This window comes from Lycium barbarum, chromosome 9 (genome assembly GCF_019175385.1).
Source record: "Lycium barbarum isolate Lr01 chromosome 9, ASM1917538v2, whole genome shotgun sequence".
Classification (NCBI taxonomy): Eukaryota; Viridiplantae; Streptophyta; class Magnoliopsida; order Solanales; family Solanaceae; genus Lycium; species Lycium barbarum.
The window spans coordinates 114,301,805-114,325,503 of NC_083345.1; the positions used below are offsets into that span (position 1 = coordinate 114,301,805).

The following is a 23,699-nucleotide window of genomic DNA, read 5'->3' on the forward strand; positions in this document are numbered from 1 at the left end:
TTGACTAATAAATCTTTCTATGTTCTCAACCAATTTATAAAACCATCTAATTGAGTATAAATCTCCTAATACCCAAATGATTAAACACCTTGGCAAGAACCTTTTCAATGTAGTAATATTCACATAAAATGAAACCCCCACTACATTTTAATTTTGATACCTAAGATATAGTATCAACTTCTCTCAAATCTTTCATCTTAACTTGAGAGTTCAAAACTTCTTAGTTTCATTCATGCCTTGCAATTAGTTCTTATAGCATGTCACCAACATAAAGATACACGATCACTTTTTAATCCTTTGTGAACCTGAAATCTATTTACCCCCTCTGTTATGTTTAAAACCATTTGATAATATTACCTTATCAAATTTTCATACTTTTCGGAGCTTGTTTAATCCATACAACGATCTTATAATATTTTTCTTCTCATTTTCAAGAAGTACGACGTGAAGCCATTGCTTAACTTCTTTTTATCCTCATCCATATTCAAGACAATAATATTTTATTTAATACATTATCTGTCTCCTTCAATTAAAATATAATTTGCTTGAGAAGAAATGAAATCTGAATTTAAATTCTTATTTTCAGTAAGTCTTTCACTCCTTAAGATTGTTAGAAAAGTAGATTTCAGAAGTGGGGAAGAAATTATCCTGCTTTGATAGAGTAATCTCTGTCCTTAAGGAATTTAAGCCTCCCACTTCGTTGCTGCAGAGATGGTGGTAGAATTCCTCTAGAATTTTACAAAGCCTATGAAATTCATGTTTCAGCAATTAACTTGAATTTCCCACAAGAATATAATTGTGTTTTGTAATGAGTAATTAGAGAAGAAGACGATAAGAAATGAGTGTCTGTCTGTTATATCTTTATTTTGAAGCGGTTCCTGGTATTTATAATACCTTAGGTATCTATTCACAGCAGACACGTCTGTTCAAAGACGGTTTTTCGTAACAGACACATCCTTTAGGAATATGCACTACCGTCATAAACAAAAAACGTTTTAATTAATTTTAGATTTAACCACGAAGTTTTAATATCTGAAAAGAGTAACTTTCTTCTCTCTAAAAAGAGTAGCTTTCTTTTATCTCCAAAGTTCATTTCCTCATATACTCCCATCAACACTAACTATTCCAACAGTTAATTGCTTTCATTGTTGTCTCATAACAAACACTTGATTCTTTCCTCTCAAACAACATCCTTGCAACAAATATACAACTTATTAATGCAGAGTTCTTCAAAATGTTGAGTAATTTGAATAAGAGATTTTAATATAGTATATATAAAGCACATGGTATTTGGATTTAAGTTGTATATACCAAAATTATAAATAACTTTTACCGCATCAGTTCAACTAGTTATAGTTGGTTATACTATATTTTACATGTTACTTATCAAGTTTGATATATCGAGTTATTACTTGTTACTGCAGGTTAAGTTCATACAGAACTTAAATGCTCTTGCGACACTTTATTAGTGCTGCCTCCGTCTCATTTTTGTGGCGGTGTTAGAATTTCGAGAGTCAAATAAGTTTTTATTTAACCGCAATTTGTTCATATGCCTTTTAATGTGTTAAACTGTTAATCAATATGACTTATAGTACTTTTACGTAGTTTCCAAATATGTAAATTTTATTTCAAAAAACTTGATGATTCTATGTCTGAATTACAGACAAAATTAAGAAGTTTGACTCTCAAAATCTTAACTATGACACATAAATCAGGATAGAGGGAGTAACATTTTTTTGTTATGAACTTACTTTTGAGATCTAGCCTTTTACCAAAATGGAGATTAGTTGAATGAAAAAGTTACTGTTGGGCCAAACTCTCCATTTCCCTATCAGCATTATAAACCAAGAACTAGGTGAATCCATAGGACTTGCACCTTCCATGTTCTAAAATCTATTTGGCATCAGTGGCACTAGGGCTCTTGTTCCACAAATGCTGCACTATTTGTGATGACTATGGAGATACAAATGATTAGCATATTCAGCACAACCTTTATTGGATAAGAGTATATCTCATTGATATTTTTATCAATTGGGTATATGTAATATCTATTCAAGATCCCCAAAGAAATCAAGAAAATAATGAAGGAAGATGATATGATAGCACCAAGCCAGAGCCAATTGTTTGGGCCAAGAATTGGAGTGATGGGCTTGAACCATGTGGTCCTCAAGTTCTTCTTGTCTCCTGCTGATATGGGAAGCCTCACTTTGTAGGCCCAACTTGGAAGTTTCTGATGGGCCACCAGAAATAGGAAGGAGAAGGTCCAACATGGTGAGGTCTTGTGAGTTCTCATGAGTACGATTTCTGGTATCTTGCATTTTTGTGATTAACTTGTGTGGATTAGCTCCCTAATTATGCAGATGAAAGAGGTAACTCCACTTCCTCCAATCACCATAAACAATAAATCATGCCTGCAACAATGAATAAAAGGGAACTTTAGTTTATATCCTTGTAACATATAGTACTAAGCAACCGAGGCAGATTTAGGACGAGTTTTTCTGGTTCAACTGAATTCATTTGAATTCAGTTGGCACTATATATATATATATATATATATATATATATAGTCAATCTGAACCGACTGATTCTAGATTTTGGATTCGCCTCCGCTGTGTTAGGGTTTCGCCCTGATTTTCTACCATAATTAGAATTCTTTTCTTGTTGGAAAAGGCTTCCTAGGTGTAAAAGATCTCTTCCATATTTGACTAATACTTTCTTGGAGGAATTTTTTTGTATTTCTATAAATTGAGGATTCTTTCTTTACAAAAAAAGACACACAGAAAATCATTCACAATGTAGTTATTAAAAGAGTTTTGTTTAGGGAGAGATTATTATCTCATATTTTTAATATTTTTCTTCTAATATTAGTTTTTCAATATGTAGGTCACTTGATCAAACCATATTAAATATTATGCTTCTTTTAGTAGAGTTTTCTTTGTCGTCTGATTATCATCGTTCAAGGTTTGCAATTATTAGCTTCCTCATGACCCCCTGATTATTTCGATCCTAACAAGTGACATCAGTGCCAATGGTTCAGCCAATGGTTCAACGAGGTTGAAGTCAGGATCAAAGTGGATCAATTCAAGTTGCAACCAACTCGATAATAATGAAGATTTTATCCAAAGTACTACATGTGGAGATGAATTTCAACCATAATTTCAACATCCTGCTGCTGTATCTTTAAAAATAAAGCAAAATATTTTAAATCCAATTTTTAACCCATAATATTTTTAACCTTATTTTTAACAATGACAAGCAGCAGTGATGAAGATTATGTGAAGAAGGAGAATCAAGTTTTGTCAAGAAAATCCAGGCCAAAAGGAGAGATTTGTTAGGGTTTTGCCTTGATTTTCTACCATAATTAGAATTCTTTTCTTGTTGGAAAAGATTTCCCAAGTGGAAAATATCTCTTCCATATTTGACTAATACTTTCTTGGAGGAATTTTTTTGAATTTCTATAAATTGAGGATTCTTCATTCACAAAAAAAAACACACGGAAAATCATTCACAATGTAGTCATTAAAAGAGTTTCGTTTAGGGGGAGATTATTCTCTCATAGTTTTAATATTTTTCTTTTTATATTAGTTTTTCAATATGTAGGTCACTTGACCAAACCATATTAAATATTTTTTTTTCTTTTAGTATAGTTTTTTTTGTCGTCTGATTTATCATCGTTCAAGGTTTGCAATTATAAGCTTCTGCGTGACTCCCTAATTATTTCGATCCCAACATGCAGCACAATCTAATATTTTCAATAATTATGGAGTAGTAAGGTTTGCCATAAATATTGAATGCTGGTAAGTTTTTACATCTCTTTTTCATACATACCTTAGAAAATGTGTAGAAGCAGGTCCATAAGGTCCTTCAACAGAGATGTTTAGACGATCGACAGAAACAGGGGAAGAAATCATTTGCTAAAGTTTCTTGGAACAACTTCCTTCACTCTTAATGACAACACCAAGCTTATCTGGCTCCAAACGACTGCTTGAAGTGATTATAAATGGATGTCATTACAACAACAACAACATACCCAGCATATTCCACAAGTGTTGTTTGGAGAGGGTAGAGTGTACGCAGACCTTATCTCTACCTTGGGAGGTAGAGAGGTTATTTCCGATAGACCCTCGGCTCAAGAAAAGGCATTTCAAAGAAGGTCAGTCAAGAATTAACAGAAGTAAAGAAGTCATCGCAAAATATAAAAGAAAGCATATATAAAAAAGGAACAGTAATTGCAACAACTAAAATGATAATTGGAGTACAAGAGTCAGCAAATAGTAGAAGAAATCGAAAGACAATAAGCTACAGGATAATGCTACGCCTACTAGTACTATGGGAAGTTCGCGAGACATCGCTTTACTACCTACTAACCGTCTACCCTAATCCGTGTCCTCCAAAATCTCCTATCTACAGTCATGTCCTCGGTAAGCTGGAATTGCGTCATGTCCTGTCTAATCACTTCTCCCCAATACTTCTTTCGCCTACCTCTATTTCTCCTAAAACCATCTATAACCAACCTTTCACACCTTCGCACTGGGGCCTCTGTGCATATTCTCTGCACATGCCCAAATCATCTCAGACTCGCTTCTGACATCTTGCCCTCCACTGAAGCCACTCCCACCTTATCTCGGATAACTTCATTTCTAATCCTATCATTCGTAGTATGCCCATTGTAGTTTTGAAATGCTAGTACATTCACAAACATGATACTAGTAGGTGTATAACTTAAACCCGTGTAAAAAAGATCAAAATTTTCAATTTGGTTATGTTAGTCCTTCTATAACAATTTCAATTATTAAGGTATTGTCACATAATTTATCAACGTGGACAAAATTTGTGACGGACATGAAGCTCCATCACAAATTGTATTTTCTTGTGGTGAGCCAAGTGTAAATATATGAAATTTCTTCAATTTACCTTTACTCTAGAAGTTTAGCTCAAGAGTTTCACATGGTAGAACTCGAGCTGAGACTAAACAAAAATTTGATGGCGATTTTAAGAATCTTAAGTACCAATCAATCACGAAGAGGTAGAAACAGGGAAGCATAATGCCGGCATAAGAGACGCCAACATGCAAGACGAAGAGGATAGTGTAGAAGGAATGTTTCAATGACAACTCTCCAGCCAAATTTGAGATATCAGTTTATGCCCATTTAAGCATCTGTTTCATTTCAATCAAAAGTCATTAATTTACTAGTTAGAAATTCACCAAGAATTGGACTTATTGTGTTTTGGTACTACTCCCTCTGTGCCAATTTATGTGGCACTATTTTCTTTTTGGTCTGTCCCAAAAAAGAATATTATCTATCTATATTTAGAAATAATTTAATTTTATGAGATGATTTACATCCACACATTTATATAAAGATTGTTTTGGACCACACATTTCAAAAGTCTTTTTTTCTTTCTTAAACTCCGTGTCAAGTCAAATGGTGTCACATAAATTGAGAGGGAAGGAGTACTTCACATGATAAATCCTACAAGAAACTTAAATAAACCTCAAATTAAACTTGTTCTGTGTATATTGTTTTCCTTTGCATGTCTAATTTTGTTGCCCGTTTTGAGTTGTCTTCGTCTTTTAAAGCAAGGACCGGTTGATATTTTAAAAAGAGCAAAAAGAATAAAAGGACAATCCTTTTATTCCCTCAGAAAAGCATAAAAACTTGATTGACGGAATATTTTCTTAGAAATGTCTGGACCACTGGAACACTTGAAGAGTTGACTACATGGGGATTCAAGAAATTTGCTCTTTCCCTTTTTAATGTCTTAATAATTTTTTATTGTGCTTTTCTTGCTAACAAAGACTTGACGTATTGCAAAGGAAGATAGCTAAATAGAACTTGCAAAACACAAATTAGCTTCTTGTTTATTTTTTCTATGATACCAACTTGGAAGCAATTTCTTCAATGTTTTTATCTGAACTTCCTCCTTCATCAACAGCATTTCTAGCCAATTCCTTCCATTTCTTTACATTTTCCCTAATAACTTTTCCTTTCTCTTCTTCCATCACTAGTTTTATATATTCTTCAATAACCTCTCTTCTAACTATCCCTTTTTCGTCTTGTTTGGCTCTAATACCCATTTCCCAAACATCTTGCACAAGCTTTGCAATACACAAGAAGTCACTTTGAGCTAATTAATCCACGTTGACACATTGTCGAATGTATCAAATGTGAAACTCGTCAGTATATGAATGCTCTAAATGACAACTACAAGTTCAACACTTCAAGTTATCACCTCAATCAAGGAAATGAAGAGATTGACAGGCTTTACAGATTAATTAGTTGTAAGTTTTCTTTTGTTACTCCTAAAAATTTCTCTCTTAACATATTTGTATCTTAGCTTCAATCAAGTGACATCTGGGCCTAATTCGGATGATTTTCGGTATAATAGTTCAACTTACATATTCTCGGTATAAGTTTTGATGTTATTATTGTATTTTGACTTCTTGTTGCATGTCATTCGACTTATTTTTCAAGTTACTAAATGGTTATCTGTAATTATTTTTTAGGTGAATTGATAAATTAAAATGTTAGATTGGTCCTACTGTATAGGAGTTAAACTCTTAGCTGATTGCATCCACAAGTACTCTAGTTAAAGGTCAGATTACAAATAAGCAATCCAATAGTCTAACAAATAATTAAGGAATGAGCCATTGACCATTACATGTCATCAATCCATACCTAATTATCAAATATCCAACACATTACAATTATAGGTTGGTATTATATCAGCCAAATTGCTTTAGCTTTCCACAAAAATTGGGCAAAGGAGAAAATATAGGAAGATTCAGGTCAAACTTTGCTACTTTTCAACCTGAAAAATAAAACTTACAAAATACAAATTAGCTTCTTGTTTATTTTTCTATGGCTAAATTTCCTTCACCAACTTGGAAACAAATTCTTCAATGTTTTTATCCGAACTTCCTCCTTCATCCATAGCATTTCTAGCCAATTCCTTCCATTTCTTTACATTTTCCATTATCACTTTTCCTTTCTCTTCTTCCATCACTAATTTTATACATTCTTCTATAATATCTCTTCTAACTATCCCTTTTTCATCTTGTTTGGCTCTAACTCCCATCTGCCAAACATCTTGCACAAGCTTTGCATTTGTTGGTTGATCTGACCATTGTGGCATTGTCACCATTGGCACTCCCAAACTAATTGCTTCCAAAGTCGAATTCCATCCACAGTGAGTGAGAAAACACCCTATCGAGTTATGTTCCAACACTTGTAATTGTGGACACCATGACACCACTAAGCCTTTATTATTCTCACATGTTGATTTTAATTCCTCTAAAAGATTCTTGGGAAGTTTGGGTTCTTCAGTGGATCTAACTACCCACAAGAAGTTCTTGTTGCTATTCTTCAAACCCCATGCCACTTCTTCCAGTTGCTCAGCTTCTACTTTGGCCATACTTCCAAATGATACATACACCACTGAGCTAATTGGTTGATTATTTAACCAATTTAGGCACTCATTTGCCATTGGCTTGAAGAGACTGAGGCCATACTCTTTGTCATTTGGTAGCCTCCTGTCTAAGTACATGGATGGTATTGTTGGTCCAATTGTCTTGATTGGATAAAGTTTGGCCATCCAATCAATTACCTACATGTCAAACAATTAGATACATGACAACAAGTTCCTGTAACAATTTAAATCTGACAGTGTAAATTAAGATCTTTGTACACTATATATTAGCTGCGGTTAGTTACCCTTTTTATTACGTTACCAATTAATTATCTGATACTTATAATTTCTGTTAAACTGATATCATTTACTTTGGAAGCGGCTCCTCTCCATTAGAGCCAATGTCCAGTTTATCCAGTGCAGCACTAATCTGATGACACCTGTGCAATTTCACATCTAAGGGTAATTATTTATTTAACTAACCACTCTAAACCACAGTTAAGCTCCATTATATTCGCTCTCTTTCTAGATCAATACCAAATTAATTTGGCAAGATAGAAACATCCGAAAATATTATTGGAGATCTCATTCTGGCTGAAAACATTTCGAAAATATTGCTGAGAATTTCAATCTGGCTGAAAACAATTGGAAATTGAACGTGATTGGGATTTTGGGTGGAAGTTTATCATTTTTTGGAGACTTGAAGAATGAAATAATAAAAAATCATGAAAATTTAGTACAATATAAAAATAAAAAACTGGTGACAGCAACATTTTCAGCTACATATATATCAAGCCGGCCAGTAAGGAAAGAAAAATTAAATAACAGATGGGGCTTAACCATGGTTTAGGGTGGTGTTTTAGTTAAATAAATAAATATCCGTAGATATGAAATTGCACAGGTGTCATATTGTAGTTTTCTTTTAAAGTTTACACGTGCTTTAAAAAAAAAGATATTTAACAGCTTTAGTCATAAGCGTATTTATTAAAACTACCATTTACTTTTTTGTAAATGTTTCACTTAATTAAAACTCTACTAGGACAATATTATAATATGGAAATAAAGTAATAAATGACTTTTTGTGTTTTTAGAAGTCAAATATATCAAAATAAACTCAATTTGTCAAAGCAATTACTCCCGCATCTTAGTTTATATGATGGCGTGATGCACGACTAGATACGAAGTTTAAGTAAGAAACAAAAAAACTTTTAAAACTTGTAGTCTAAAACAAGTCATATACATTTTTGTGACTATAAATCATCTCATTAAAGGTAATTAATATAAAAAGTTAAAAGTTAAATTATTTCTAAATATATAAATGAATCATTCTTTTTTTACCGATTAAAAAGGAAATTACATAACATAAATTGGGAGAGAGAGTATTAGTTTTGGAATGTGGATTTATGCAGACAACTTAGACCCAAATGGATTTAACAGATAAAGAAAAAGAACAAAAGTAGAATTTTTCTCCTACCTCTTTCTCCAACTCATAGAAGCTATTGATTAGGACCCAATCCACTTTCTCAAGATTTGAGAATTGATTCACCAACAATTCAACTAATTTATCTGATTGAGGACTAGACTCAAAACTAGGTACATCTGAACTCTCAACTGTAGTACTTGACAATCCAGGAATTAATATTTGTTCATCAACTTCAGTTGGTGGAAGTTTTATTACCCCTTTATGTACATGGTAATAAATATTATCCACTGTACAATTTTGTGTGAAAAAAGCAGCACTAACTAATCCAAAATTCTTTGCCACTTCTACAGCCCAAGGAAGGAATGGATCATAAACTATGCAATTCACAGGGCACTCACAATTTGTCAATTTTTGAATAAGCTGAGTCAGAGTATCCGAGCCAACTTCTTTGAATCGCGTTATGTAGGCCAAGAAAGATTCTGCTTGGTCGATGCCACCATCGTCATATCCATCGGATATGGCCTCAATTGACACTGAAGTTGGTAATTCTTGCATGGTTTTCAAGAATGATTTTGTTGGTGCTATAGTGATTTTGACACCTTTGGATTGCAAACGTTTAGAGAATTGGAGCATTGGGTTGATATGACCTTGGAGTGGATATGGCAAGATCAAGCAATGAGCTTTGTGGGTAGTCATTTTTTTACTAGGCAACTTCTCAATTGGTGAAATGAATTAAGATTGAGAAAGGATGGGAAAATCTTAGTGGTGCAAATGTGGTTCTTATAGTTATAGTTTGTTGATAGAGTTTGCAAGTGTCCAAGTTGGACCTACATGCCTAACAAAATGGCTCGGCTTCTTCCTATTGTACCAACTTTTTATTGCCAACAGCAACATGCATACGCAATGACATAAGAAAATTATGGGGTCCAATGCAATGAGTACATCCAAAATCACGGCCGGATTCTATCTTTCTATCTACGTGTTTATGTACCTGAATTTATATTAAAAATCACTAAATATATATAAATATTTAAAGAATTAATTTATTATCTGATATAAATTTCAAATGAACGTACCAATATATATATTGTCGATACTGACTTTTTATTGCTCGGAATCTAATGATCGATTTCCTTTTCTTTTATGTAGGTAGTATAAAGGTTGCCAACAACTTCACTAGTAGAATTGACGAATTGGGAATTCGTCATTCGTTAGGCAGGGCCCATGCATCTTGAATGTTCTACTCGTCGTGGAAAGAAGAACGCAGGAAAGTGGGGTCTTCTCAGATGTTATCTCTTTCATTTTAGAAATCGGATTGGATTTTAACTACATCCAATCTATATATAATATAAAGTTAGGCATAGACAAGGTGATGTGGCACATCTCTATGGACTCCATTGTTATTTATCTTTTTCCTCCTTTTTTTGACTTTTTACTTATTTTTTTCATTTATATGTCATGTAAAGAAACTTAATAAATCACTCATTAAACTCTCTTAATTATGTTTAATGTGCCACGTCCAATATTGACTCTTACAATTCCTCAATACATGCACGTAACCCAGATTTAGCAGTTAGTGATCAATATTTACTATCCTATTTAGTACCTATCATTATTATACATATTATATTTAATCACTACAAAGGCAATATATTACCAATTCATACCTCACATTTGAAGGCACAACATATGATCAATCTGGCAGTAATGAGCGAAACTACAAATACATCCGATGAAGGACCTTGTAACAGGTAAAGCTTTAGAAATCGCCAGTTAATTTTTTGCCCGTAGAAATCTTTTTGTTACTAACTCATTTTCATAGTACTATGATAGTAAGGTGAAAAGTTATTCAGAGACAAAATAGTATTTCTTATGCCAGGTTTGGAATATTATCCTTTTATCTTTTTGTAACTTTTTGGCTTGGAATATCATTACTTTGATGTAATCTTATTTGCTCTAATATCCTTTTTGGGTAATTCAAATATATGATATTTTTTCTGATAATAATTATCTTCAAACGCAGTTTTTTTTTTTTTTCTATATCTAATCTTATTTGGGGGATGAACTAATTTTATTTACTTTGTTTTGATTTTTGTCGATTCATCAACATGTAATTATGATTATCAATTGATCTTATTCTCTTCTGTTTTGTTTCATTCTGTTTTAGGACCTGGGGCTGGAAGTGAAACTTTTTATTTTGATCTCTAATATGAATGGATTTTCTTAAACCGAAAGTAAATTTATCAAGGTATTATAGCCTATAATATCAATTGTGTTCTTGAATTTCTGTAATTATTTTTTGGTAATATGACATATTACCATAAGATACCCTGCTTTTGACTGCATTATTTGATAGTAAGAAATTTATTCTCTATGTCGATTTTTCAATTAATGTACATATTATTTTGTAATAAAGGTTATTCACAAGCTTAAACTCTCCCATCATTTTAATTTTCTCAATATATGAATAATAACAAACTTTTTTTATAACAACAAATTTCACAACTGGATTCATGTTTTGTAGATATTAAAAAATTATTAAATATTAATTAGTAATCAAAGTTTTAAACTAGAAATTGTATCCTAAAACAAAAGGGATGTCCTTTCCTTCCTTTTTAACCATCAATTCTGTTGTATATAGCTGCAAGAGGTGTTGTACTTTGATAGACTTCTACTTTTTGTTTCTAATATACCTTTTTTTTGTCATTCTAAATTGTCAACAAACAAAGTGTCGAAATTCTACAGGGGTAACAAAGTAGTCTTACCTTATTATTTGTTCAATTATAGAAAGAAGTGTCACTTGAAATTTATCTAAAATAGAATATTATGAAGCTGCAATTATTCTACTTCTTTGGAAAATGTATCTCAAACGTGCTAAAGAAAAAAATTGCACACAAGTGAAATAACTGATCACTTGGATGACACTAAGAAATGGTCAACTTTATTTCAGGGATTAGAGTAAATTTCTTTCTCTTCTTAATGCGCAAAGACAAAAATTATATTGCGAGGTTCGATCTCTTTAAAAATCAAACTACATGGTTTATGATCAAATCTAGAGACTTTCATGATTATTGTCTTTGCAAATAAGCAGTTAATTCTGTGAACAATTTTTTTTGTTTTGTTTAGTGTTAAAATTATTACTCTGATGTATGGTTTTTGTATGGATCGTCAAAGAAAGAAAAAGAAAATAGTTGCACAAATTTTTAAAAGTTTTTCCTGATTTGACGTTTAGTGCATAGATTATTATTCTGATATAGTTTTTAATTTATTTTCATTTGGATGATTTAACACACAAAATGAAAAAGCATTTGGATGATTTAAAAACAAAAGTGAAAAAAGGTTTGTAAGAATTTATATAATGTTATTCAAATGCACGGTTGCTTTAGTATATTTTTATACTTTTGCCTTGGTCTTATAATATTTTTTATATGTATGTTTATTTTTAAAAATTTTAGTTACATTCTTTAACCCTTTTATATCAAGACAATTTACAAAAGAATGTATCCTAACTGCGCGAAGCGCGGACAAATTAACTAGTCATTCAATAAATTCACAAGTTACCTGATAACATATAATTAAAGTAGGTGAAGTTAAAGGAATCCTTAATTAAATTTATATCTAATGAACAATAGATAAGGAAAGAAAAGGGAATCCTTAATTACCTTGCAATCCTAATTCTACCATCGTAAAACAGCATTCAGTTTAGAAGTACCTTCTTCTCATATTTATAATTAATTGAGTTTGAGTTATATACACCGCCGTTTGTATTTTTTTTATGTCATCTGATTATTTAAAAATTATTTATAAGTAAGTCTCCTTAAAATATACATAGATTTGTAATCTTGAAAATAAGATAAGTCACCTCCTACAATAAATACATGTGATATGATGGTGTAAAATTTTTGTTCAGTAATGATAAATATAACGTAAAATCTATTTAATTATCCTTGTATCATTCGCAATAATCAAAGTACATGCAAGCAAAGCGCACACATACACTTGTGTGTGTCCGTAATCAAACTAATTAATAGCATATAATAAATTAAGGCCAAATGCATAAACGGACCCTTAAAGTTGTCACAATTTTTCATTTTGAGACCTAAATTAAAGCTTGTTCCTATTAGAGCTTTCGACCCTTATTAAAATATGTCTATTAAACACAAAATAGTGACATGACACACCAGGTGAATTATTTGGGCTCGTGGAAAGATGAAAATTTATAATTTTTATTTTTATTTTTTATTAAATTATGGGCTCATTAAGTAGTTTGTAATTATGGGTTCCAAAAAGATAGCCTACCCCCTTCGCTCTTTCTTCTTCAGATTTAATATCTCCATAGTGGTTAATTTTCTTTTTGTTTTTTTCTTAAAGATAACCACTGTGGTTCAATTTTTTTTGATTTCTTGAAAACCCAATTATTCAATTGATCTGTATATCCAGTAAGGAGACTAACCTTAACAAGAAGAACAAAATGAAATGTAAATGGAGAGATTGAGGTGATGGAATTTGTTCAAATGTGTAAGGCTCGCAAAATTTTTAACTTTTGCATTACTATTTATTGATTTCTTCAACTTTAATAAGCATTTGTCACTGGAAACTCCAATTCCTCTCTTTGCGCCAGGTGCAACAAATTAATGGTGGTGTTGAATGAAAGTGGAGTGATAAATATTCAATGATGAGTTTAATATTGGTGGTTGATGCTGAAGTTGTGCATGGATGTTGGTAATGAGACGGATGTAATAGAAAATAATGATGTTGAATTTAGCAGCAGTCGCTGCTTGCGCCGTCGAGTTTGGAATTTTTTTATGTTGTTTACGTAGCTGAAATACACAAATTAAGGAAAGATAAAAACCTTATTTCTTTTGTTACTGTCTATGTGTCAAACATTTATTGGTCCTCTTTTTCATATCAGAGCATTTGGAAAGCATGCTCCCTTTATTTTAATGGGAGATTGTGACTTAAGTGTTCAATACACATTTTAATAATTATTGGAGGATTTAATAGGAACAGACATTAGTTTAGGTATCAAAACGGAAAATCATACCAACTTTAAGGGCCTTATGCATTTGGCCATGTAAAGTGGCCTCTGTTTTTTAGCATGCTTCAAATGTGCAACCGTCCAAATCCATATTGTCAAACCAAGGATTTGCTATGCAGCAAAGTGAACAGACAGCTTGATTTTCAACTCGTGTGCTCAATTTCGTTTTAGAAGTTATATTGGACTTTTAATTAACTACAGACAACTTTCTATCTATCTTTTACATATATTAAAAGCACTAAAATTTTTCGCTAAATGTGGATCGGCCAAAATAATCTTTAAATATTAAACGACTTTTATGTCCTTAAAAATTTAAGTTAAGCAGGATAAAATTGTAATCATCCATGATTTATTATCTAAAACATGGGAGTTTGAATCCAACTCAAATAACACCACTATAGACGGCAACTATACCTAATGTTTAATTTTTATATTCTAAATAGATGATGACTCTATGTCCTTGATCACTAAATAAAAACGTTACCATTTTTATTATACACGGCAACTATACCTAATTTTTAATTTATTCTAAATAGATCATGACTTTATGTCCTTGATCACTAAATAAAAATGTTACCATTTTTATTATAGACGGCAACTATACCTAATGTTTAATTTATTCTAAATAGGTGATGACTCTATGTCCGTGATCACTAAATAAAAACGTTACCATTTTTACTATAGTCGGTAACTACACCTAATGTTTAATTTATTCTAAACAGATGATGTCTCTATATCCTCGATCACTAAATAAAAACGTTACCCTTTTTTTGTCATAATGTTCCATCCATATTCTGGTGGGAAGAATTCAACACAAACTGAAATTCCGTTGTATATTTTTAACAATTAATTTTTAAGTTGCATGGTATTCTAATTCCAATCAAATTCAAACTATCTGTCCTGCAGTATACATGGGAAAACTCATTAAACCACCTCTTAATATATGAGGTATTGTGTTATTATATAGCTCTAAAATTATTGTTGTTTTCTTACTTCCAGTTTTCATAGCCAAGATAATTTATTAGCTCTGTGGAGAATGGGTAACTTTGAAGTCTTCTAATAAAACCTATGTCATTAATTGGTTACAAAGATCATCAAAAGGTTACACTTATAGGTACAACAACAACAACAACAACAACCCAGTGAAATCCCACAACGTGGGGTCTGGGGAGGGTAGAGTGTACGCAGACCTTACTCCTACCAAGGTAGGATGGCTGTTTCCGAGAGACCCTCGACTCAATAAAAACATAAAAAGAGGTCAGATACGGCTAAGAGATTCAAAGCGATATAGAAATGAAGTAACGCAAGCGACACAGATAACATAGAATAATCAAAACACAGGAAATAACAGATAATAGCATAATAGCATAAATTAGAGCACAAGAAATTATACTACGATAATGCGACTATTAATAAGGCAGGGTAATGAGACTATCTACTAGCCTTCTACCCTAATATGGGTCCTCCAAACCCTCCTATCTAAGGTCATGTCCTCGGCAAGCTGTAACTGCGCCATGTCGTGTCTAATTACCTCTCCCCAATACTTCTTTGGCCTACCCCTACCTCGTCTGAAACCATCCATGGCCAACCTCTCACACCTCCGCACTGGGGCATCCGTGTCTCTCCTCTTCACATGCCCAAACCATCTCAATCTCGCTTCTCGCATCTTGTCTTCCACCGAGGCCACTCCCACCTTGTCCCGAATATCCTCATTCCTAATCCTGTCACTCCTGGTGTGGCCACACATCCATCTCAACATTCTCATCTCAGCAACTTTCATCTTTTGAACGTGAGAACACTTTGTTCGTACATTAATTTGGATGTGGAATCGGTAGTAAATCTGCTCTTGCTATTAGTATAATTCTCTTGTTTTGGTAGCTAATTTTGTATTTTTGTTATTAGTATCAGTTGCTTTACTTTGTATTGTCATGTATTAATTAATTTAGTGATTTGTTAATTTTCCCAACAGTTCCATGATGATATCAAGGTATATCGTTTTTACTATTTCTTTTTATATGTCTTTCGATGAAATACTAATGTTTAGCTTATCTAAAATTTTGAGTATGTTTGTGGTGGGTGCAATAATGAATGTGCATATATTGAGATTTTTGGTAAGTAGTCATTTATGCTCAAAGGGTTTTTCAATACGAATATGAATTAGTTGAGCTTAAAAACAAACATCGAACACGATGTGGAAATTAGAAAATAATAATTAACTTGTATATCTATAAAAGACATATTTTATAATCGTGATTGTATGTTGCAAATACCACTGATGTGCTGATTATATTCATCCATGATTTCAGATGTGTTTTACGACTTAAATTATTGTTGTTATTTGTTAATACAACATCCTTTTTTTCCTTTTACTTTTAATTTTCTTTTATTTTTGTGGCTCCACTAATTTTGTATATGTCTTTAGTTTTATTTTTTTCTTCTTTTATTGAACTACTTATTTTCAAGCTAATGCTACCAATTTTTTTTTCTTCTAAAAAATCCAAACAGGAAGGCCACAAACAGGAAGTTTGTGAGTCAGTGACAAATACAGAAGGTGCCTTTTTGTTAAAGATATTGTCAATCCTGCCAATTGTTTTGTAAAAACTCTATACGAAAAGGAGGAGTGTACATGAAGAATGCTCATCTACAAATGGAACGGCTGTGAGTCAGCAATAAATACATAAGGCACCCGTTTTAGAGGATGAGATGCAATTAGTGTTGAGTTATTGCTTATTAATCTTAGGAGAACTTTGATCCATGTGTATATATGATGTTTTATAGCAAAATATGTGTATATAATAATTCAAACAAAATATTAATTATTGACTATTTTTTTAATATCAAGTAGATTAATTTGATTATTATTTGATCCATAAGATATCATATTTCCAAGTCGTTATCAGTAAAGAAAAAGAAAAGCGTGATTTGTAGTATGAGATCCCATAAAAAAATTGTAAGATATATAGATATACGGAGCAAGAATATATTTCTTAAGGTTCGGACACTATCTAACTATGTTAAATTTAGAATTAGGTCATGACCACATGCAAGTACAATTTGTCATTTTAACATAATTCTTATAATAATTGACAAGGGACATTCGTGCAACGCAAGTATGTAGAAACTAGTCTATATTATTATAAAAGTATGAATCTAAATGTTAGTTGACCAAAATACTTTTTAAATATTAAATGACTTTTATACCCTTTTAGTCTAATTCTACGAGATTTCTATGACTATTTTGGTAAATATAAAAAAAGTCAATGTTAAAAATAGAGTTTAAAGAAAATACTACTTCTAATTTTCGGTTTCTAATAACGTCCAAATCCACTCCTCAAAGAGAAAGTGTACACGGTCGTATGCAATATAATTTATCCAACTATGAGTCGGGATCGATCCCACAGGGAAAAATATAATAGGCGATTTAAACAAGGAATTATCACCAACTAAGTCAAGCCAAACACTTTTTCAATATTTGATTTTTGTTTTAACAACTAACAAAGATAAAACTAACTAGAAAGCGGGTAAAATTATCAATGGCCGCAAATATGGGTACAAAGGAAATTACGCTCAAGTAATGATCCAATGTATTTCACGATTTTACAACAGTGAGTGAGTTTATGCTAATTAGATAATGATCTCTAAAATCTCATCAAAAGTTTCTCGACCAAATCAATGAATTTCACTCTAAGATTTCTCAAGCTTTAGAGTGTGATATTAATCACAATCAATATAATCTCAAGTAACTTTCCTATCTCTAGCTCAAGTTATTAGATGAATTTTAAAGCCCCAAATTCTTGTTAATTAATCTTTCCCAACCTCAATCTTCCTCTCTCGAGCTCAAATCGAAGTAAATGGGTGGGTCTTAAGGTTAGCTAATCCCTTAAGAAACATTAAAGAACAAGATTAATTAAAACAACGTTAAATCACTTCATTAGCAATAAAAATCATTCAATACATGAGCAAAACAAGAGTTTCATCCAAAACTTTATTCATAGAATATTTTCCATAAACAAGATTCAAATGAAGAAAATAAATACTACACATTTAGATATTCATTACAAAGCAAGGAATCAAAGAAATGGAGAAACGTTTAAGAAAGTTCTCAACCCAATCTTCAAATCTTCAATCCCCAATTGTGGGTGTTAGAACCCTAGCTCTCCAAGACTTGTAAAATGGCCAAAGATGAGTTTCCAAGAGGGTTGGTTGAGTTTTATGTGGATTGGGAACTAAAAACATGAATTTCCAAAACTGCCCAGTTTTGCCCGAAAAGTCTTCTTCGCGTTCGCACTAGTCCTTCGTGTTCGCGAAGGTCACTTGACCAGTTGATCATCGTGAGCGCGGACAACCTTCGTGTTCGTGAAGGGTATTTCTGCCAAAATTTTCTTTTCTTCGTTTTAGCACCTTTTTGGCTCGTTTTCACTCGGTTTGATCCCAATTCTCTTCGTGACTCAATGCACTTGAAATCATAGCAATACACACCAAGAATAGCCTCATATTGTAGATTTAGAACACAAAAAACCAAAGCAAAGAGACTAAAATAATGGTAAAGTCACCACTTATCAGTTTCGAATCAAATTAGTTAAAGAGTTGCTATCACATTTAGGTTAGGAAGCATCAAATTAGTTAACGAGTTGCTATCATATTCAGATTAGGAAGCATCAACCAATGTCCTTATTTCCCGAGAAGTGCATGTTGAAATGTTTAGTCTAACAAAGAAAATGATTAGGTAATTAGACCATAATTTGATAGGCTTAGGTATTTTTAGATTACTTTATATGTTTTGTCTTAAAAGATAGAATAAGAGTCATTAAACTGAACTAAAGTATTAATTTCAAGACAATGGACTTTATAACCTTTTAGTCTAATTCTACTAAATTTCTATGACTATTTTTGTAAATATAAAAAATTTCACAGTTAAAAATATTGTGTTTAAAGAAAATACTACTTCTTCGATTTCGAATCAAATTAGTTAAAGAGTTGCTATCACATTCAGATTAGGAAGCATCAAACGAATGTCCTTATTTTCCTTGGAGGGGCACGCTATAATTTTAAGTCTAACAAAGTAATTTTAAGTCTAACAAAGAAAATGATTAGGTAATTATTAGACCGTAATAAATTACTTTATATGTTTGGTCTCAAAAGATAGAATAAGAGTCATTAAACTAAAGTAAAGTATTAATTTCAAGACAATGGCTAAAGTAACATTGAATAAAATTATAATCTTAAAGATATGCAATATCTAGGACTTTGAATTCCTTATTAACTAATAATAAAATATCATTAAATTAAAAATAATAAAATTTTGTGTTGAAAGAAAAATAAATAGTTGAAATTATTTCTTTGTATAAATATTTCATCATGAAAACTAACATGCAACGGGAGGATTTGAATTTTTTTTTTGTTAAATAGTGTAGCTTACTTTTGTGATCAACTTAAATTTGTTTAAAATAAATAATTAAATATTTTTAAAACTGAAATATGTTTGTATACTTTAATTTTGTTTAGTAACGAATTTCAACACTTTTATATTTATAAATGACAATCAATAGATATATGGTCACTTAATCCCTAATATTGAATTATCTTAGTCGTAGCATAGTTCTTGTGTGGAGAAAAGAAGAAAAATATATATACTAATAACATCATTTTCAAAGAAATATTAAGTGGATATAATATTATACTATAATAATATTTTTGTACTTCATAAATAAATGTGTGAAATTATAAGTAATACCCGAATATTTTTTGTGATGACTGGAGTTGACAGTAAATAACGTACAAAACGTATTCTCAATTTACAAAATCACCAATATTAAACCAATTTTCATAAATGATTAGTTTTTACAATTGTTAAGGACAATGTATTTGAGTTGGAGTAGATATTGGACCTCCGATCCGAAGTTGTGCTTGAAGTTCCAGTACGTGAATAAGAGTCTTTAACTTGAAGATCTACTTTAAGACTCCAAGGTAGAGTTGAATATCTAGGAATCTGTGTCTATGAGTCATATTTTATGCTAATTAATTCTACAGTTTTCTAGCTATAGGATTTTATATTACAAAAACCACTCTACTAATAAGAAACTTAGAAGAAAAAAATATCTTACAAATTAATGATTGGCTAGCAAATCAATTTTTGCTTGTTTAGTTAGTTTACAAATTTGATAATCTGCATTGTATAGGATAAGATATGAGTTTCTTTTTCCTATATATATATATATATATATATATATATATATATATATATATATATATATATATATTTCTTATGATTTATTAATTACGTTAACTTATTTTTCATGAGGTGCTGATTCGTGAATTGATACATATATTTATTCATGATTGTTTGGATGTATTTTTTTTTATGTATTACTTGATTTTTCAATAGAAATATTATTATCTTTTATTTTTGTGATCAACTTAATTTTTAAATAAATAACAAAATATTTTTAAAATTGATAGATATTCTTATAATGTAACTTGTTTAGTAACGATTTTCAACACTTTTGTATTTGTAAATGACAATAAATAAATATATGGTCACTTAATCTCTAATATTGGATTATCTTAGTCGTGACATGTTTTCTATATGGGAAAAAGAAGAAAAAAATAAATACGGAGAACATCAATTTCAAAGAAGTAAAAAGTAGATACAATCCTATACTATAGTAACATTTTGTAACTCATAAAATAAATTTATATAATTACAAATAATGTTATCTAATATTTGTTTTAGTATGATTGAGATTGTATGGGAGTAACGTGCGACTGCACGTTTATAGAGATTAGTTATTTTAAAAGCATGAATATAAATGTTGGTTGACCAAAATATCCTTCAGATATTGAACGGCTTTTATATTAATTTTAATATAAATTAACAAGTTATTTAGGTAAAAAGAATATAAATAGAATTTTAAAGAGATACTACTTTCAGATGAAATAGACTTCTTATTGAAAACTAAAAACAAAAAAGTGGCACCTGGCCGTGAGTTTGTTCTGAAAGATCTGATTACTATATTTTAGGTTTTGTTTTATGTATTACTTTTACTTTTTAACAAAACAAGTTAAATAATGATCTAATCCTATTTCTCTTTGAAATCTTATTTCTTTATAATAATAACTCACGGTATTTTTAGGCTCATGTTTTCCTTATATTTTTTTCTAAATTATTTGAATTATAAATTATCATGACTTACACTACTTTTTGTTGGTGAATATATCGTAAATTACAGTTGAAAAATAAAATAGAAATGAAGAACAAAATGAATAAAATATTCTTCAGGCCGAGGTGCGGATATCTCGCTCTCTTTAAGGAGACTCAAGCCCATTGCGGCAGAATCTTCACCGGTCTACCGGTGTAACTCTGACTTGTCCCTCCAGGACACAACAGCCCGTCAACGTCGTGTGATTCAACCAACTCCAGACTAGTTGAAGAGTCCAAAGCTTCATCATAAGAACACCTTCCTTCAACATAAAACTAACTTTCTTTTCACGTGTGAATAAGTTGGAGACCTAGAATATTTTTCTCTGTCTCAACTCTCTCTCGCTCTACTCCAACCTCACTACACACTATAATATTTTCCCACACTTCTCAATATTTTTCATTACACAACTCATGGAAGAAAGATCACTATTTATAGGTCTAGAATTCTTCCATAGATTAAATATAAAGTAGTGGGATAAAGTCTCTAACTCTCTCTCGGTGTAGGTTATGCTAACTTACGCCGGCCGGTGATATGGCGAGAGGACGAGGAGGCAGGTGTGGAAGACCTCGAAAAATTCCTATTCTCACCATTGGTAGCTCTGTGAGTTCGCGGTTGCACCAGGATTTCGTCCAGTCGGTCAAACACGAAGTAATCACCTCTGCGTCGTCGGTGATCATGACTCGACCCGGAATTGGTACTATGGTAATTGAGTCATCGCGTGGTATTGCAAAGAGGCTTCAATTGACAAATTTATCCAAAACCCCTATTGATTATCCACTGGTGGAGGTAGCTGTTACACCTTGAAAATTTTGGCGTCGTTTGCGTCGTGAGTAAACTAACGTAAGCTGGGAGAGGTCATGGAACTCTTATAAGGTTAAGGAATACTCTTAACAAGTGTTAAGCAAGTGTCTAAAGGTTCCGGGATCAAGCAAATCGAAGAAAATAAGTTAGTCGAAAATTTGGGAAAATGTTGGATATAAATTTTAGGTCAACTTCAGAGAGGTATATCTCCTGGTATATCAGGAGTTTTGAGGTGCTTCAAGAGCCTAAAATGAAGTTCGTCGAGTGTAGTTTCCAACGACATCGGAGTAGGGAGTTATGGGTATTTGAAAACAGACTGCCAGAAGCCCGCGAACCTACGCAGAAATTCTAGAAGCCACTTAAAAGGCCGACCAATTTCGGCCCACCAGCCCACCCGATTTTGGACCACTATATATACCTCCTTAAGTCACCTAAATCACCTCATTTTTCACCAATTCTCATCCCCACACTTCTCTAGAACCTGCCACAACATTCATCCAATATCCTTACACCAAAACATAGCAAATTTAAGAGTGCCTACATCAAATTAGGCTCGAGTTTGTAAGATTAACAACGAATCTCGCCGAATCAAAGAAGGGCCACGACTTTGGGACTCATATTTTAACCAAAATAGAACCTTCTAGACCCTAGGAGATCTCTACAACACTCCAATCCGTTCCACATCAAATCAAGAGAAGATCAAGCCATAAAATCCTTAACTAGTTCATGGAAGGAGCTTGTTCCTACTTCTAATTGAAGTTGTGGTGGATAAGCTTTAGGGTGAATTGTGTGAGGTGAAGTTATTCAAATTATAAGGTATGTTTTTCATCTTGTGTTTGATGTTAAGTCGTTTCTTTTGAGGATTTTAATGGCTTAAAGTAAAGAAAAACATGGCATAAAGGTCGTAGATAGATATGTTGATGTTATTGGTTTATGGACTGATTTTAGAAGGAAGTTTGGGATGAATTTATATATGTTTGTCATGTAGTATCTTGATTACATTATGGTTGATGTTGTTAATCATGTTTAGGAGTTGTTTTGGAATTTGGAGGAAGTAGATAATATAGGGGAAATGTTGTCCGATTTTCGTTGGCTCATTTATTAGTCTAGCTTGATCTTATGAGAGTTTCAATGGCTTGACCTTGGTATGAATTATCTTGAATGTAGACTTACAAGTTCGGAAGGATAAGTGTTAAGTAGTTAAGGAAACGACAATGTATGTTAAGGCTATTCCTTCTTTTCTTGGCATGATTCCATATATGGTAAAAAAATGTAATGAACCTTATGACTAGGGATTTGTCAAAGTAGAGCTTGTTATATTATTGCATAGTTTTCGAGTGTTATGTTATTCTTTCCGAGGGGCCATATCTCCTCCCTATGTCCTTGAGTTTATAGAGAGACAGAAGATGCATGTTATAGTATCAGTATTGTCAGTGAGACACTTTCTTTTGCCTGGCCTACGGGTCAATGAGATAAATTGCCTGGCCGACGGGCCAGTAACATTTGACAGTTGCCTAGCTGCTTGGTTAGTGAGATATATAATAGTATTATTTTGCATTTCATATGATACAAGTAAGGTGAGATATTTTGGGCATCTTTTGGCTTCTAGATTGTATTGTTTCAGTTCAGTTTCAGTTATCGCTTGTCTCTCACCAGAGAGAGAAATTGACTTCGCTATAGATGTACTACCGGGTACTCAGCCGATATCCATCCCTCCTTATAGGGTGGCCCCTGCTGAGTTAAAGGAGTTGAAGGAACAATTGAAGGATCTACTGGAGAAGGGCTTTATCAGACCTAGTACGTCACCGTGGGGAGCCCCAATAAT

At 32.1% G+C, this 23,699-nt stretch overlaps 1 protein-coding gene, 1 long non-coding RNA gene and 1 pseudogene across 2 annotated transcripts; 1 reads left to right on the forward strand and 2 right to left on the reverse strand.

Annotated features, from left to right (window-relative positions):
• Window positions 1–1,116: 1,116 nt before the first annotated feature.
• Window positions 1,117–5,383, reverse strand: LOC132612199 (ferric reduction oxidase 2-like; annotated as a pseudogene).
• A 188-nt stretch (window positions 5,384–5,571) lies between these two features.
• On the forward strand, window positions 5,572–9,433 carry LOC132609503 (uncharacterized). The gene is made up of 2 exons (XR_009570869.1): window positions 5,572–6,283; window positions 9,184–9,433. It is a non-coding gene; the product is annotated as an uncharacterized LOC132609503 (long non-coding RNA).
• Window positions 6,667–9,529, reverse strand: LOC132609502 (UDP-glycosyltransferase 74G1-like). Its single transcript, XM_060323516.1, has 2 exons — window positions 8,885–9,529; window positions 6,667–7,608 (listed from the first exon to the last, which is right to left on the reverse strand). The coding sequence occupies exons 1-2, from the start codon at window positions 9,527–9,529 to the stop codon at window positions 6,868–6,870; spliced, it is 1,386 nt and encodes a 461-aa protein (XP_060179499.1). The 3' UTR covers window positions 6,667–6,867.
• Between the last annotated feature and the right edge of the window lie 14,170 nt (window positions 9,530–23,699).